Genomic DNA, 17,903 nt, shown 5'->3' with positions numbered 1-17,903 from the left:
TCGCTATGCATGTTTATGGGACTTCAGCTACCAACTGTTTTTTCCCCCCAAACATTGAGATAAGGAACACTAATGCCACCTACTGGTAAAACACCAAAATACAATCAGTGGCAGCCCAGCTGACCGGAGCGCATACAGCATCTTGACACTCAGCCTGAGGCGTCTTTCAGTAGTCGTTGTCTCTTAATACCATTTATTAAGTCCCTCTATTGGCAATTAATACACAAAATTACTCATTTTAATCAATCAGTCTAAAAAAAAAAGGTCAGCCACAAGTTATGATTTGAATGTGCTTCTGGATTTTATTTGAAAGAAACTAAAAAATATATACAAAACTGCAACAATATTTCAGAAATGGAGAGTGATCACATGTGGGATCATGGATTGATGTAGAAGTCCGTTATTCCACTGGTCTGGTGATTTCTCTCCTCTCAGCGTTTCCTTTTGGGCTCAAACTTGTAGATGGCTGCAGCGTTGGGTGTCTCCTTTTTTACCTTAACTTTCTTGTTCTTATCCTGGTGCACAGGGTAGAGAAAAAAGATCTTAATTTTTGATAGTTCATATTGAAACAAAAACAATGACAGTCATTTTAAAACTAAAAACCAACATGCTTATTGTGATCAAGACATCTCACCTGTAGGTCTTTGCGGGTCTGAATCTTCTGGCTGATTACAAACATTTTCTTTTCTCTGTCGATCCTCTGGGAGAGGATCTTATACTGGTGTTTCCGCTGCTTGGCCATTTTCTACAGTTCAAAGTGAGGAGAAAACAAAAATATCAGTGAAACGCATCTTCAACTGAACATTCATGTCACCACAATGTGAATGGCAGGATGGTCACTTAACAAATGATAGTGATCGACATGCATTACACTGACTGACCATCAAACTGCGAGGCTCTACAGTTCCCTGGATGGTCTTTGTCTCCAGAGTTTCCAGAGTTGGCCTGTTGTACACTCGGTCCACCAGCTCAGGAGCTGTTTTCAGGTGCCTTGCCAGGTCAAATGAATGCACTGAAGGGACGAAGGAAAACGTAACCATAAGCTTCACAGGTCACATATCAAATTTGAAAGCTCACAAAAGACAAAGATGTGTTTATAACCATCTGCTGTATGTTATATTTACCTTCTTTCTTGGAGTCCACAAAAAATGTATGCTTGTTTTTTTGTTTGCTGTCTGCATCCAGAAGATGGAGCTCTCCTTTCAGCCTCTCAATTTTCTGAAAGTTAATGATGAACACACAAAGATCACTGAGGGCATCGACAGAGGCTTCGTTTAGAAAGGATTCATTTCACTGTGGCGAGTGAGGTTATCATTGCAGCTTTTATCAATTCCCTGTATGAATAAAAAACTCATGTAAAACTCATACCGTCTTATTTCCTCTGGAGAACTTTTACATTAATGATCTGATCATTCAAACACGAGGGCACGCAAAAGGCATATAAAAAGTAAGAAAGTCCGAGCTCAATTTGAGAATTTGTGCATGTTGTGAATAGTGAATTTTTGATGTGATACAGCGCTACAAACGTTTAACTGTTTAGTAATTACTTTTAGACCTACAGCCAACTGTTTTAATATCAATTAATATGTCTGAGTAATTATGAAAAAAAGTGAAACTTCTCTGGTTCCAGCTTCTCAAATAAGAAATTTCAAAACATATCTTTGGGATTTGGACAAAACACCACGTTAAAGGGCGTCATCTTGGGTTTCGGGAAAAAAATTATTCACATTTTTTAACATTTTCGGACAATTTACAGACTAAATAACTAAGTGTATATCTTTTATCAAGGCCGATGTTCAGCATTTTCCAACTATCGGTATCAGTGATTTTCTGTCAGATGTTGTGTAGTGAATTATCAAGCACTCAGTGCGAATAAAGCCCTTCCCTGTATTAAATTAAGACCATCGGCACCAGAGTTCCTCAGTGCGTGATCTATTACAGGGAAAATAAACTCACCTTAGCCTCTGCAACTCTTTTCATCTCCACATATTTGATGTCCTGCGTCCTCATCACTTTCTTCTGCTCCTCTGTCATCTCCACCTCCTGGTCCCCTTTTTTTGGTACGTGAACTCCATCCTGTCAACACACAGTATTGTATATTGCATTATAGTATTATAATATGTATTTAGATCGTGTTGGCTTTGTCGACTTCATTTTCTTTACTCTGATAACATCAACTATCTCACCTCCAGCTTAGAGCTGATCATTTTAAAGTAAAACTCATCTGGGTTCTTCTCCAGAGCTTTCTTTCGCAGGGCAGCGAGAGTGTTTTGTTTCTTGTGGTAGTCACTGAAAAACAAAACACACAAAAACAAAAACAGTAAGCTCAGTGCTAGACTTACTCCTCAATCCGTTCGACATTTTCTGATTTTGGATCCACATGTCTTCAACTCACTCTGCACGAAGTTTGTAGTCTTTCTTCTTCTCCAGCAATCCCAAATGTTTCCTGAAAACAGGCTGTTGGAACAAAATAAGACAGGTAAGACAACACATACACATTAAATGTTATTTTTTTTATTGTCACAAAAACATAACATGCAACGTAATGAGCTGGTGATAGTATGTAAACATCTCCAAAGTGTCACTGTACAGGAGGAACTCATAACAGGATAGCAGGCTAACAAGCTAGCTAGCACAACACTGACATGCTCACCTGAGATCTTTCATGGTGGTTTCTCTGTTTGGATTTCAACGCTTTCCTGAACGAAGACATTTCGAAAGATATCCTCAGGCGTAAAGAAGCAAAAGCAGGTTTACGTTGGGTTTTTCTAAGCTGTAGAAACACTGAGACCTCCCTGCTAGCTGCTTCAGGTCTCGTTCTTCCCCGGTTCACGGTAAACACATGGGTTCCTGCCGGCGTCACAGCGTGTGTTTCATTTCCGGTCCGCAGATTCGCAACTCACTCTGCAAACATAATGAAGTCATACAATAACGAGTTTCCGGGCATTTTATTAACAATAGAAAATCTTTAAATTAACCATTGTTGTTTTAGAGGAAGTAGAAACAGAATTATTCATTTTTATTGATGTTATAAAGGCATTTGAACTTCATGCGGCGAGTTGTAGAAGCGCGAAACAGGCAGCAGGTGGTGCTGTTGCACACATTTTAAACCCTTTTGCACGTTCCTGCTGATTCTGGATAGTGACTGCATTTCCAAAATAACATTTACTTGTACTGTACTTGAATGTTTCCATGTTATGTTACTCTATCCTCACAGTGTACGTTTCACAAGGAAACGCTGGACTGTTTATTTACACTTCTCAAAATTAGTTATGGATATTTTAGTGTTTCACTTGGTTGTTTATTCTGTGACGCATGTCATGTCATGTCATGTCATCGTCTGTAACCGCTTAATCCCTTTTTCAAGGGGTCGCGGGGTTTGTTGCTGGAGCCAATCTCAGACACATTGTGTTTGACTGTTATTGTTTATCCATGAATATATGCACCCACATCGCAATATCCCGAACTAAATTTGAGGGTATACATTCTTCCTTCAACCAGGTAAAAACCTCACTGACATCAAAATCTCCTTTTCAACAGTGGCCAGGCCAAGATGGCAGCAAAGACATTGTTCAAACATTAAACACAAGACAAACATACAAATGCAACAGTCACACACTACAAATGAGTGAACACAATGTACAGTGAGAGACAAAAGCACTAGATGCATATTCAACAACATTTTATTTGACTGAGAACAAGGTCCTAGATTCAACACCCGCTGGGGCAGGACCTTTCTGTGCAGTTTGCATGTTACCCCCGCGCTTGCATTAGTTTCTTCCAGGTACGCACGCCATCAAAACATACACAAATAGGCTGATTCTCCAATCTGTACCCTTAACCAAAGGGCACTGGCTAAGATCTGGAGTTGGTCCCCAGCAGCGAGGGTTAACCCATGCCCACTGCTCCCTCAGGGTGGGTTAAATGCATTTTGTACATCATGTATGTGGCCACATAAAGATTCTTCTTCTTCTTCTCACCACACTACATTGCCAGTATTAAGATTTTTACAAACAAATCATGTGGTCAGCTGATGTCAGCCCCATAAATCACTGTCAAAGATTTGACTACACCACAGTATAGATAGAAGTTAAGATTTTTTCATTTACACCAGCCACAACATTAAAATACTACTTTTGTGTATCCATAACTGTCAAAACTAGAATTGTATTACATTCACAGAGGCTTTTACACTGCAAATGTAAACATTAAGTACACATTTTGCTTATGATACTTAGAATTAAGACTGCTTTTCAATGCAAGACCATTCGTTGTACCATTACTTTGAGTATTTTTGAACTGTTCCGTGCTTCTTTGATCTAAGTTAATGGTCTGAAAATGTCCTCCGCTGCTGGTAGTATGTGAATAAATCATTTAGATTGAATAAATGGATGGAAATTCAATAACATTGAAACAACCTAATCATCCACTTTTCTCAATAGTGTCTATCATTTATTGACCTCATGTCATTTAGCTTCAAAGCACTGCGATATATCATTCAAGTAATCACAGCCACAAAGTTGCGTCATTGGACTTACAAAGGGAAATGAGTTTAAAAAAATGTATCCATGCAGAAGACCGATGCGACTGCTATCTGCCAGTTTCAAGTTGTGTACAAGCCTGCCTTGGCACAGTTACCACTGAAAACAAGCGAGGGTTATCACAGTGCTGCCGACGTAATATGTTTTGGCTTCACTGTTCATGCACCAAATGATTTTGGTCATTATAATGAGCGCTTGCATTTGCCAGAGTGCACAGTTAACACTAATTGGTAACAAGTTTATGTTTTTCCAACATGGACATTTATTGCATGTTTCCGTTCGGGTTCCAGACTCCTGTTGTGATTTATGTCCAGGCCAATAGGCCTAAAAGAGATTACGCAGAAAACATTCACACACTCTCAAACCGGAATGGCATCCACCATGTCATTTAAACTCAAACATTTTGTTATTTGTGTCCTATAGGTTGAACTAACAGCGATCATACGAAAGACAGTTACACAATCAGCAGCTTTTTTCCCTTCGCTTTTAAGAGGGGGGAAAAAGAGCTGCAGGAACTTGGAAGATGACGGGGTCATCACTCTACTCTGGGGGAAAAGACGATCTACTTCCTGACATGATATTTTTGGGTAGAGGGTAGACAAAGACAAAGCCGCAACGGCACCAGTCGGCTAATCTCGCCCAGACTCTTAACTCTCTGTGGATGTGAGAAGAGGCCTGTAGGACAGAGACTGATATTCCACTAAACAGCCATTTTTCCCCCCCGGCGGCTCACTATCCCCCCTCGAACCGCAAGGAATTTGTTTTATATGTGTGAGATTTGCACGGCATGCAGGAGGTTTTTTGCGGGTGATTAGACCTATGAATGGGATGAGTGTTTCCACATTATGTCACAGGGATGTTTATCAGTCTGGTGCCTAATGACCCCAATTCCTGTGAAGCTTCAGCCCAAGGCCCGACTGATCCACTCACCCACTAACATGTTTAACTAGGCAGGCGAAGAAGGCGGCCGGGATTTACGGGTTAAACGTCTGCGTTCTGAATTGGTTGGCTCCTCGCTGTTTAATTCATGGGAGTATTTATCATTACAAGTGAAATGCCTGGTGAGCCGCGGCAGGGGTAAATGCTACTTTGGAAATCGGGGGCTTGTAACAAGCTGATGCAAGAGCGGGAGGACAAGAGGTTGTGGGTTTGCTCAGGGTCAGCAATAGAGGAATGCCCTTGTGGGGCACATGCAGATCCGTTTGGTTTTCTAATATGACCCTGTAAAAATAACACTGCTGACATATTGTAAGACTGCTGCACTTGGGCTGAGCTCAGGGCTTTGGTATGTCTCCCCTGACCATGGTTGGTCCTCGTCTGCAGCGCGCCGCCAGGCCAACCCAGTTGAAAAATGCATGAGCCAGAAGTTCCTCCTGTGGGATTATTTTGTTGCATCTCTTAATTCTCACGAGGCAGAAAAACAACATCAGACAGATTCAGAGGTCAGCTCGTTAAAGAAGTCATTATTAACATGGTGGGATGAAAGTACAGTTACTGAAGTACTGTATTTGCTGTACTGTATTTAAAAACAGCTTTGAGGTTCTGATCCTTCACTCTATTTTCTGCTACTTTGGACTTGTGCTCCACTACAGTTCAGAGGGAAATAGTACATTTACTATTTATTCAACAGCATTACTTTTCAAATTAAGAACTGACTTAAGAAAACAAACAGTAAACTGACAAAGCATAATGAGTTTTAAAAGATTACACCAAGGATTCACAACCTTTTTGGCTTGTGACTTCACTAGCACTTCTCAGATATGTATACATATCCAATATTTCACAAGAGAACAAGGCGGAGAGAAAAATCCTGAAACATCTTGGCATTAATTTGAATAGTAGAACTTTTGTCATACCCCATTAATGATTTGATTTACTATAGGACAGCTTGGAGATGTTGGAACCTCTTGGTTTCTGGATCCACTGGACTAAACACATGAAAATGATAAAAAGTAGTAAAAACTAGTTGTACCTCAACCAAATACAGTAAAGTTATATATTGGTGCTTCAGTTTTAAAAATCTAACCATAACATTCACAGGTGCCATTTTTCTATCAAACATTCACTTTTGATTATTTTTACCTTTAAAAAAACATCAGTTTTCTCATACTGTACAGTGCTGCAGCTCTGCATTCCCCTTCTGTCTGAAATGCTCTGTTTTAGCTCCTGTCTCTTTAAGGCCCACCCTCCCAAACACTCAGTCTGCTCTGATTGGCCAGCTCACACAGGCCTGAGCCAGCACCACTTACTGTGTCTCCAGTTGGCTCTGTCATGTTTTCAGCTTCCACTTAGCTTAATTTCTGCTTGTGAATTTAGGCACAAAGTACGCCAATGTGTGACATGGTGAGGTTTTGTGATGTCAGGACATCACGGAAAACTACTGATGGGGTGTTTCCTGAGCAGTGTTTTCTGTGGGACAGAGGAGCTCCTGTTGGCATAGACGTTGGGATTTTTAACTTTCAAGACCTTTTCAATACACAGGAACACTGAAAGACAGGAAAAAAACAAAAAGCATAATAGGTCTTGTTTAAGTAAATATCTGAATACTTCTTTTATCCCCCTCTACTTCTCAGTGCCCAACAGTAGGTGCACTCCTGGGTGGGATTCTCACCATAGTCCCATAACCACAAACTCTTGTAAAACAGAAATTGTCTACAATTAAGTGCCAATGTGGTGCTTATTTTCCCTGCTTGAGTTGTGAAGTGTATATTGCAGCAAGACTTGTTTTATACTCTAGACAATCACAGTGGTGAAGTGGGCGAGAAGTGGATGGGTTTCAGATGAGGCAAAGTGGACCTCAAGTGCTCTGTCAGGAAACTATCAGCACCGATATTATCAAAAGGGTCTTTCACTTGATGGCCTTTTTTTTTATATATAGTCCTGGAGCTTAAAGCCAGCTCATGATTCCACACGTCCCTCGTAAATGTGCTTTTCTGTATTAATGCCCCCTTTGATAATGTGACGTTTGCTGCATCACGCCACCTCAGAACAACAATGTTTTTGTTATATTACAGCACATACAACCATTTCCACTCACCATCGAGTGTGTGGTGAGAACAGACAGATACTGTTACGAGCTATACCAATGCATTATCTAAGTGGGAATTTTAATAGTTTAATTGCCTCATTAGTCTGGTGCTCAGGGCCATGATGCTCATTAGAGTTAATTTCACTCAGGTGTTTCAAAACCACACATCCAAGAAAAGAGTTTAAGTGTGGCACCGATTTTGATTTCATCCGGCGGAGCATGACAGTCACCTGAGACGTCACCTTCACTGGTCACAAGCTGCTTCAAAAAGGTAAAATATTTTTAAACTATTGTTGAAAATATGCTTTTTTCATTTAATGTCCTCTTTAGTGTAAACTGTCACGCTTATTGATGTCTGAACCCCATTAACCTTTGCTTTTCAACCTGAAACAGAGAGATGTTCTGTGCATTAGGTAAAACAAGTTACACTTTTAACCTTTTAATGATGAAACAAACCGTGAGGGAGCCCTCACGATGAATTGACAGGAATCTCTCCTCTAATTTGTCGCACACAGTCTGGCGGGACCACGCCTCAGAGTGTAAAATTAGAATTTATAATTAGGGGGTTGTGGGAAATACAGGGGTCAGACCAGATCTCTTTGAGTTGTCACAGGACCATGAAAGATAAGAGTCACATGTTCAGTCAGCTATGTGGAAAAAAAATAAATATGTGTTTAAAGGGGCACTACATGATTTTGGAGATGAAATTCAAACTCAGACTTTTACTATTTACACTATTATTGAGGTGATAATACACACTCATACTGTTTCACGCTGTTTGAGACTAGAAAGGTGGCAGGGTCCGCCACACAAACAGTGAAATTGCAAAAATAACGAATGGCCAGGTTGAGCGGTGAACAATTCTGTCTGTGTCACAACAGATGGATTTTCATTGTGGGGGGTGGTTGTTTAACAATGAAGACAACAACTCCTATGATCCAATGCTACAACATATTTCCACTGGGTGAATGCAGTATTGGTCTCAGCCTATGAAATCTCATATCAGTCTGACACGCTTTGTTTGAGTTAGAGCAGATAAGGCTGAAAACACTGACCACATAGGGCACATGGTGCCCGCTTAGCTGGTTACTTTCAACTGCTCTTAAACTCTTAATGTCATGGGAAGCAGTAAAACAATGCTATCTCTCATACAGGGTGGAGCTGCCGACGGTAGGGCACAGACTGATTAAGGGTAATGACTCAACTGATCAGATGTAGGTGATCCCATGTATGACAAAACGGCAGACAGCTGCATCCAGGATAAACGCCACTCCCACTCGTTGAGTCATAAAAAAAAAATGTTAGTACAGGAGAAAGGACCCACACGTAAAATTTGGGAAGTGAAATTTAACAGTTGACTTGGTCTTTTACCCTGTTTGGTAATGTCAGTGCGTACAAGACAGTAAACAAAGGTCATTTAAGAGCAAAGTAGTACAGAATGCAGAAAAAAGGGTGATGTGTAGTTTGAATGCTAAAATGTCTCTTTTCATATTAAAAACATGTATTGGAGGTTTTCCTGAGAATATTTAGTTTGTATGAAACAGAGTGCAAACTAAAGAAACCAGGGGTCATAGTTATGGTCAAACTATTGAGCAACAGTGAAGAAGAAAACAATATCCTGTCTGATTCTCTCTCTAGAAAATCTGTCATCATGCAACATTTTTCTAAAGGAAATTGTGAAGGTTTGGTTTTCTCTTGACATTTTACTGATATTCAGTGGTCACTTGATTCGGACTTTCCAAGCAAAGTGTGGCCAAAACCCATTGTAATTACATTTTTTTTTTTCTTTTAAAAACACTATTTTTTAAAGACTATTTTGGGGGCTTTTTAACCTTTATTTGACAGGAAGGCTTACAGACAGGAAACAGGGGGGGAGAGAGAGACCTGGCTCGAAACTTAGCTGCTACATGGGTCACCTGCTCAACCAGCTGAGCTATCAGGGCGGCCAGTAAATACGCTGTTATCAGTGATTAGTAGCTCCAAGACCAGTCATCCATCAACCCTGATTCACAGGTGGATTCCAGGATGTATTTTCAATTATAAAATAATAATTTGCCCTGTCACGATAATTACAATATGGAGTTACTGTACGCATCTTTATGTTATCATAACCAACCAATCGGAGGCAGAGTAGAGCGGGTCATGCCGAGCAAGGTAGTGTGATCTAAAATAACGGCAACAGTAGCAACTGTATGTCTGCTGACTGACTGGAGTGTATATATGATACAATAAATATATGAATAAATATATATATATATTTATGTAACACCTGTTACATAGGGACGCACATAAGTTACATCAGTAAAGGCAAAAACCCAAATAACATAATATGACCTCTTTAAGAATTGAAAGATCATTGCTCTTTGAATGGACACACTTTATTTCATCAGTGGCGTAAATGGTCTTAAAATTATATGAATGTTGTTTGTTGAAATTATTTATGACAGAATACATTGATATATTGACAATATGTGTGAGCTCCATCAGGAGCATCTATGATGGAATCACATAAATATAATGCGTTTTATTTTGAAATCTAGCCTTATTGTGAAAACGGTACTTCTGATGATTTATCTGAGGTTTTCATGTCACTAAACACACATCACTATGACGAGCACGTTAGTTTTTCACTGTCTGTGCTGTAGATGAGTGATTAATCCTGATGATTCATTGATTGGATGACTACACAAAAGAAGCACATATGTACCTAGTTGCTAACACTTCCTCATTTAGCTTGGTCCGTCAACCAATACTTAAAGAAATATACACGATTCTGTCAGAACAAGCAGCAGCAGCAGCAGCAGAGCCCAGAGACAGAAGGCCCTGCTGGGAGCTCCCATCACACCCTCCACTGCCTGGACTCCTCTCGTTTGAAGTCGTTGGAAGAGGGAGGGAGGAATGGCTTTTTCTTTTTTTTTTCGGGGGGAGAGGCGGGATCTTGTGACTCACAGGCAACTTCCTCAGTAGTAGGACAAATGTAGCCGGCAAGCTGCATCAGTCTCCGCCGCAGAGATTTGACTACTGTCAGAAGAAACACAAAATAAAGTCTGTTCCCTGCTGGAGGGCGACGCTCCTGAGCCGCCGGAGTAGCGACCTGTGAACTGATCCCAGGCCTGATCTGAGCGAGTGTCCGCTGACAGAGGCAGGGAGGCGGGTTACCACTGTTGTTGCAAGAAGGTGCCTCCAGACTCCAGACATTACTCCTGGTACGACTTTTTTGTTTTGATTTGTTTTGTTTTGTATTTTTGTTTTCATACCTTTCTTTGACTTTTATGAACGTTTTCACTGGTCAACACTTCGACACCAGTTAGGAAATTACTTTTGTTAAAGTGTTTCATTTGTCGCAACTGACTTTTAAAAGAGGTTCTGGCTGAGGTTTTCAAATTAAAATGAATGACTTAAAGAGCCACTCGAGTCTTTTAACGTTGTGATTACCAGCCATAGTAAAAAAAAAAAAATCAAACACATTTGAATCTGTAATTTACTGACATAAGAGTGGGAGGAAGTTGTTTCTATAGGTTAAACTTAAAATAAAAGTTTAAAAGCAATAACATAATTTTAATGCTAATTATTATAATTCATTAGCAGCATGCTTAGCTGCACAGTAAGTGTGATCTGTAAGTGTATCATTCAACACCTGAAAGTCACTCCTACTCTATTTTTTTTTTTTTTTTTTTGTGTGTGTTTTTAAGAGTTTTTGGCTGTTTTAGTTAAAATCTGTGAGTGTGAAGATTGAAGCAGGCGTGGGCTTGACATCATGACAAGCCTCAATACTTTACACCTTAGTCAAACACGCTGCCTGGGGAGAAGCACTGCAAAGTAAAAACTCTGACAAAAGATGAACCACTTCCTGTGACAACTTGGGGGGGGCCTCCGGGCATTTTTTTCTTTTTTGTCTGCTTGTGTCTTTTTTCTGCTTTTCTTGTTTATGCCTGTCTTTTTTTCTTTTCTTTCTCTAATCGCAGTCGCACACCTGCACTCTTGTGCCTCTCTTGTCATATAATGCGCAAAAAAGCAAACAGACAGCATGGAGACATCATGGTCAGTGGAGCGACAGACTGTACTGGACTGTGTGACCCACTGAACTGTGTGGAGGGAGGATTAAGGAACAACTGTTGTGTCACAGAGGCTCCCAGCTGAGCGGTGTGTGTGAAGGCCCTCAGAGAGCAAAGTCCCTCCAGGCTAAACTTGTCTTTTTCTCCAGCAGCAGGAAGTGGGATATGGCAGCGTGTGTCTGGGAAGGGTGTGTCCGTGCTGCAGCCTCTAGGTTTGTTATGGGCGTACATCATCACATCACAGCGTTGTAGTAGTGGAGTGGTGTCACCCCCGCCGTGACGACTGCTCGGCGGTTCACCTGTTGCGTCATGTGGGTGCAGCCGGCACTGTGGGAAATTTAAGTGTTGGAGCTTTCCTCGAGGGAAATTTGATCATCTTACATGTTTTTCAGTACTTCTAGTGAAAGATGTCTGCCTCGTGTTTATAGTTCACTGAATGACTGCAGTGTTTTGTCTTGGTCCAAGTACAATTAACCGTACACCTCAACCACACAAACAGGATATTATGTTAGAGGGATTTATTCTTTTATTAACCTTCACAGCTCGTTTTTAAAGGATTTGATACCAATTTGCTGATGGTATATTAACATTTAAGGTCTGAGAACTTGGACCTAACTGGAATTTGAGCTACTACTGTAAGAAAGAACATCCAGATAACATTGACATTTCACTGTATTTCACAATTTTGAGGTGCTGCTACTTCTTCCACTCCACTAGATTTTGGAAGCACATAAAATTTGTTAAGTAATTAGATACTTTGCATGCCGCATTAGCAAAAGTTTAAAGTATTTTATCAGCAATCGGATCAAGTTATGATCACAATAATCAGAAAAATTGGCCAGGCTGAGAATCAGTTGACCCATAATATACAGTATATGCGTACATGTAAATATGTGTCTAATGAACCTTTATTTATACTTTCCATACTGAAGTACATTTAATGTCAGATGCTTTAACTCTGTTGATCAAGCACTATTTCTATGGACTTTCACTTTTACCAAAGTAATATTTCAACTCAATATCTTTATTTTACCCAAGTACGACTTGGATGGATATGGAACACATTTATTTAGATGTTTCAAGGCATCTGGCCAATGGAAGTCTGATATAGTCACTACTTTTAGCTCTGTGTTTGGTCTCCACCAACTCATGAGGAAACGATCTGGCTCTGTAGCCTTTATTTGCCCCACTACGTTCACCAGCTAGTTGTTAATTTTGTCTGCTGAGTGTTTGGTTTCTCATCTGGCAGTATAGGATGAATTCATTAGAGCATTTTTTGTTGTAAACCACTATGTGAAATGAGGTTGACGAGGACTCTGGGACCAAAACTCTGAAACCAAAACAATTACATGAGAAATGCTAAAAGAGACAGGGAGGGGGGAAAGGCAGAGTTAGGTGATCATTTTTTTAATGTGGGTTTGTCATTAAAATCAACTTGTTTAACATTACATGTAGTCATGTAGACGTAGACTCAGGAAGGTTTGATTTAGAATGACTTAATAGGACTTTTTCTAACATACTGTAGAACCACTCAGTCATGTAAACTGTATGTCAGAGCCATTCTGCAGATCTGCACCCACACATTTCTCACACATCTTAGACACCTCGTACACCTTGGAGGAATTTGGTTTCCCAGGCATCACGTTGCGCTTTCACCACTGACAGGTTGTATTCACACAAACTGTTTGTAACGAGCAGAAATAATCCCCTATAGCAGCCAAAAGCCAGTGATTCTGTCCCATTTAGCATGTGGGAAGCTTGCCGTGACAGAGCCCACAGGCTATATAATGTATTTGTTTGCTTTTTTTCCTCTTCCTCCCTCCCTGTCTGTTTCATTGACCATGGTCACATTCTTCGGAGGTCTCAGTGTTTTCCAAAGGTTAGCCCCGCGTGGTGGTTGGACCCCGGCCAGCTCCAGACTGCAGTGGGACTGCAGCTAAATGACTCGGACTGGCTGTGGCTGCTTTTATGGGTTGGCATCGTTTGAAACAAGGCCAACGATAATGATGGAGAATCGGCGGTCAAGTGGTTGCAGGTGGTTAGGGAGCAGAATTTAGATTTGTGTTGAAGCAGTTCCTTTTTTGACATTCTGCAGCTGTCTGTCCCTCCATGGTGGCTCGGGGGACTCCGGACACAGTTTGTGTTATTACTTTCTGTCACATTATGTGTGAGGCTGCGTTCAGCCAGGAGGTTTCGCCCTGCTGGTTATATCTGATGATTTTTACCCGAGACTGTAATCCTTCTTGTGTGTGTTTCAAACACATTTATCAAGCCATTTGTCCAAATCCAAAAGTTATGGGCTCTCTCTCTCTCTAATCATCCACTGCTTGTTCACTTTTTTGTGTCTTGGCATCCTCTTTTTTGCTTAGATTTGACAATCTGAACATTCCAACTGAGCTATTAGGGTGCATACCTTGTTTTCAACCTCCTATTCATGTGGTTCCAGCCAGAATTAAACATTGCAACCCAATCCAGCTTTTAGCTGTTCTGACTGATTAAAAAAACATCACATCTGTCTTACATGTAAGACCAAAAAAGGGGAAATCAAAACCATTTCTGCTTTCGTCTCAACAGAACCTGAGTAGCACAGAACTGTATTTGTGAAAATGCGTCTTTGTCATAATTCAGATCTTCTCTTCAGTTTGCTGTATGCGTGTCAGAGCGCCCTCGCTGCCTCTTCAATAGGCTGTGGGGGCGCGTGGCTGGCAGCAGGAGTGTGTCTGAATTCCCTGAAAGGGGGGAAGTGACCTCAGGTTTCCTGTGTGGGGATGGCCAGGTGCTGTGGTGTTATTGTGAGGGGCGCAAGACTTCCTCCATGGATGCTTTGTTGGTAAACGGCTGAAACTTGATCCTTTTGAGCCTGGGCCCCTGTGGGAGGCAATATGCCCCCCACACAACGCAGCCATCCTGCCTTCGCTCTCTTTCTGTCTCTTCTTCCTCAGTTTTCACTCCATGTGGCAATTTTTGTAAGGAGGACATAAACTTTATATAGGCAGCGAAGGGGTGTAAAATGGTAACGGACTTTGTGCTAATGGGGTAATTACACTCTTCTAGGCATACAATTACAGGCCCATACCTAGCACTTACCTGCTACTCTCAAAGGAAGTGCTGTTTTCAAAGGAAATACCAAATTGTAAGATGCCTCATAACTACACACTTACTAGTTTAATACAAACTAATTATATGTTATGGAAGAAAAGGGATTAACTTTGCCTCAGTCTACCTTTCACTGGCCTCTTCTGTCTGTTATGTTTATTACACACTCAATTAAAGGTACCCTGTCTACCTTATCAGTGTTTCCTTTGCACGTCTCTCGTAAAAACAGATGTCGCTAGGCTGCAGGAAGCCCGTCGATTCACCGCTACATCATCACATTCTCACATTTATAAACGCACAGCGAGAGGACGTGTGAGTCAGCCTGACTCTTTCCCTGCACCCTAGCCTAAAGGTAGGAGGGTGGGTTCACGTACCAACACAAGTGGATGGCACATACAAATTCACATGCATCACATCGCTGTGAAGCAAATCGTGCGACGGTTACCAGCTCTCCCACTGTGTGCCTTACCTGCCTGGGTTTGCTCCTGGGAATTAGATGCCAGATAAACCTGTTTGTGTTTCCTTGGAACTCCCTCGCCTCTGCTGTGGGCTTTAGGAGACTCTGCCAACAAGATGTGCAAATAGATGAAGAGTTGCTTAATGTGACTGGGTATTCAGATACAATTGGCCGCCATTGAAGATGTCATCTAGGGAAATTAGTACATTTCTACACAGGGAATAAATGTCGCAGAAGTCCATAAATAAGCATGACAGCTGGATATATTTTGTCAGCAAACTCGCCTCCAAGACCAACTAAGCGAGTCAGATCAAGCGACAGGGAGAAGGGAAGCACAAATTTGAAGTCTGCAGACAAATTGCAGTGGTTTTGAAACAACTGGTAATGCAATATGTATTATGAATTCGTATAACTAATGGTTACGTTGGGCTGTGGCTAATGGCTAAATCATAGGATAACCTATGGTTAATGGAGACACTTAGGGAGAAGAATGTTGGGTGAGGGGAATTTTCTCCAGCACACGAGGCAATAGGATGTTATTTCACCCTGATGGGTCTCTGCTAAGAGAGATGACAAAGTACAGTAAAGAGCCGTGGCTTTACACTTCATACTGCAACACCGCATCGTCATACCTGGCCCTCCTCTGGATAATATTCTTACTGAGGGGATTCACTGGTCCTGCATTTACAATGTGGGCTTTGCTTACCAGTAAAGAATGACCAAATCTCAATGACACTTCAACCCACTGTGGTATCTGTGAGGTAATAGTGAGCCATGCTGGGAGCGACGTCCAAAATAATCAGTCAGACTAACAAAGCATTCGCCTACATAACTGACAGAGCGATTTTATTTCTATGGGAGTAGCAATGTCGTCATCCTTCCCATTGGATGTTCCTGCACACGGGCTTAATTGGGCAATAATTTGAGACCATGTGGCACGCAGTCCTTAACCGCGCAGTGATACACAGCAGGCCTCAAACAAGGCAACAATGCCCGAGGCTGAAAATGTCACCTTTCAAAACACTGTAAACCCGGAGAGAGTGGGCCGTTAACAAAGTATTTCTTCTACATGCTAGCGGGACCCTGTTCTCATAACAGATGTCTTGGAGAGGTAATTTAGCCTTGGCACCACATACGTGTGGTGTTTGTTCCACCACTCCACTACCGTATCCCCACACTCGCCCCCTGCCGCTGTGGTAGTTGTGTCTTTATATGGCTAGTAACTTCAGTTTGCCACAATGCCAACTGCGTTAGTGTTGATTGCTTCCCAAACACTTAATGGGCTCGAAACATCTGCAAAGAATGAACCCAGACTGTGAGATCATGGCAGAGGAAGTGCAGTCATGAGAGTGTGGGTGTATGGCAAGGTGTCTCTGTTCAGCATGTGCACATATTTATTCACAAGTGTGCTAGAATGTTCTCCATGTTGCACAACCGTCTTCCAGGGATGAACCAGAAGACCCAGACTTGTTGGGACTGCGTGAAGAGCTGTTACTTGTTCAGATTAGATGTGTATTATCTTGTCGCTGATAAATACAAGACTGTTTATTTGGAGTGCAGCTGTGAGCGAGAGCATTCCCCTTGCTCAAAGTAAACACTGGGAAAATGCCTGCTCTGCATGATGAAACTAGCGAGCGATCAAGAATGTGTTCTGTCTTACGCCATCACTCTCCCCTCGTGGTTTTTTTTCTTTTCTCCCTCTATACGTCTTTTGCCCACGCAGGCACTCACACATGCACACGTTGTCCCAACCTCTCACGTTCGTCTCCGTGGTTCTGCTGGAGAGACAATAGTGTCTACAGAGGAGACAGGCTGAGACAAGCCAGACTTGCTACATGCGCTGAGGTGTGGATTTATGTCAGTCACAGAGAAGAGTGCACTTGGCACTGCTCGGGCACACTTTGGCACTAATTTGTAAAAGCTGTCAGAGTTGCATTGAATAGGAGTAGGAAGCGGGAAGGATGTTTCTTGGCCCTCCTTTTTGCTTCCCTGTGTTCTCTCACCTTCGTGCTGACCGGCCCTCGTATGGTGCCATAAATGGCAGAAAGTGTCCTTGGTGTGGCTATAAAAGGACGTCAGCTACTCGACGAGAAGATGAAGGTGATTTACGACGGCGACAAGTAACAGAGAGCTGAGGAGGGATTTCTTGGCTTCTTGAGTTGAAGTTAAGAGGGAGGACAGGCGGATGGGATGGAGAGAGGAGTGGCCCGAGCACACTATTCCTCCCTGTGGGCGCCTCTGTCAACGGTCTGTCACAGAGGAGTGTAATCAAAGACAAATGAAGTCCCTACTGTGTATAGTTAACTCGGCGCGTACCAACTCTCCATCTCGGAAAAGTTTCTATTAGTGCACAGGAACTATTTATCCTTATCACAACGAATGTACACAAGAGAACGAACATGTTGTGACTCCTTCCGAGGCGTTCGGTGTCAGCGCTCGTCCACCGTATGCAGCTGAAGTTCTTGAACGCGGTGCAGTGAGATCACCACAGTAAAGCACTGCTTTGTTTGACAGTGTGTTCACAACCAGAAGATCATATTGAGCGCAGGATGTTTGTAAGCATCGGGATATAACTCAGTCCAGAGGGAGATCAGAGCTTTCACGTTCACCTCAATTAGCAAATGATTCACAGACCTCCAGTACCAGAGAATACTGATGTTTGCTGCTTTGCTTTGATGGTTATTGAGTGTTATCATCTGGTGTTGGTAGAATCCCCAAGACACAAA

At 41.8% G+C, this 17,903-nt stretch overlaps 2 protein-coding genes across 2 annotated transcripts in view; one reads left to right on the top strand and one right to left on the bottom strand.

Annotated features, from left to right (window-relative positions):
• Nucleotides 1-276: 276 nt before the first annotated feature.
• Nucleotides 277-2,866, bottom strand: utp11 (UTP11 small subunit processome component). Its single transcript, XM_037072913.1, has 8 exons — nt 2,654-2,866; nt 2,396-2,457; nt 2,187-2,289; nt 1,957-2,076; nt 1,125-1,218; nt 882-1,012; nt 635-745; nt 277-515 (listed from the first exon to the last, which is right to left on the bottom strand). The coding sequence occupies exons 1-8, from the start codon at nt 2,711-2,713 to the stop codon at nt 432-434; spliced, it is 765 nt and encodes a 254-aa protein (XP_036928808.1). The 5' UTR covers nt 2,714-2,866; the 3' UTR covers nt 277-431.
• Nucleotides 2,867-7,743: 4,877 nt separating this feature from the next.
• Nucleotides 7,744-17,903, top strand: part of fhl3a (four and a half LIM domains 3a) — a 34,371-nt gene continuing 24,211 nt past the window's right edge. Inside the window, exons 1-2 of the mRNA XM_037074455.1 lie at nt 7,744-7,840; nt 10,350-10,775. The gene's annotated coding sequence lies outside the window, so the exon portion shown is untranslated. The remainder of the gene's footprint in view (nt 7,841-10,349; nt 10,776-17,903) is intronic.

Source organism: Acanthopagrus latus, chromosome 17 (assembly GCF_904848185.1).
Source record: "Acanthopagrus latus isolate v.2019 chromosome 17, fAcaLat1.1, whole genome shotgun sequence".
Lineage (NCBI taxonomy): Eukaryota > Metazoa > Chordata > Actinopteri > Spariformes > Sparidae > Acanthopagrus > Acanthopagrus latus.
Note: the sequence above shows the minus strand (reverse complement) of the source record. Positions and strands in the feature narration are given on the sequence as shown.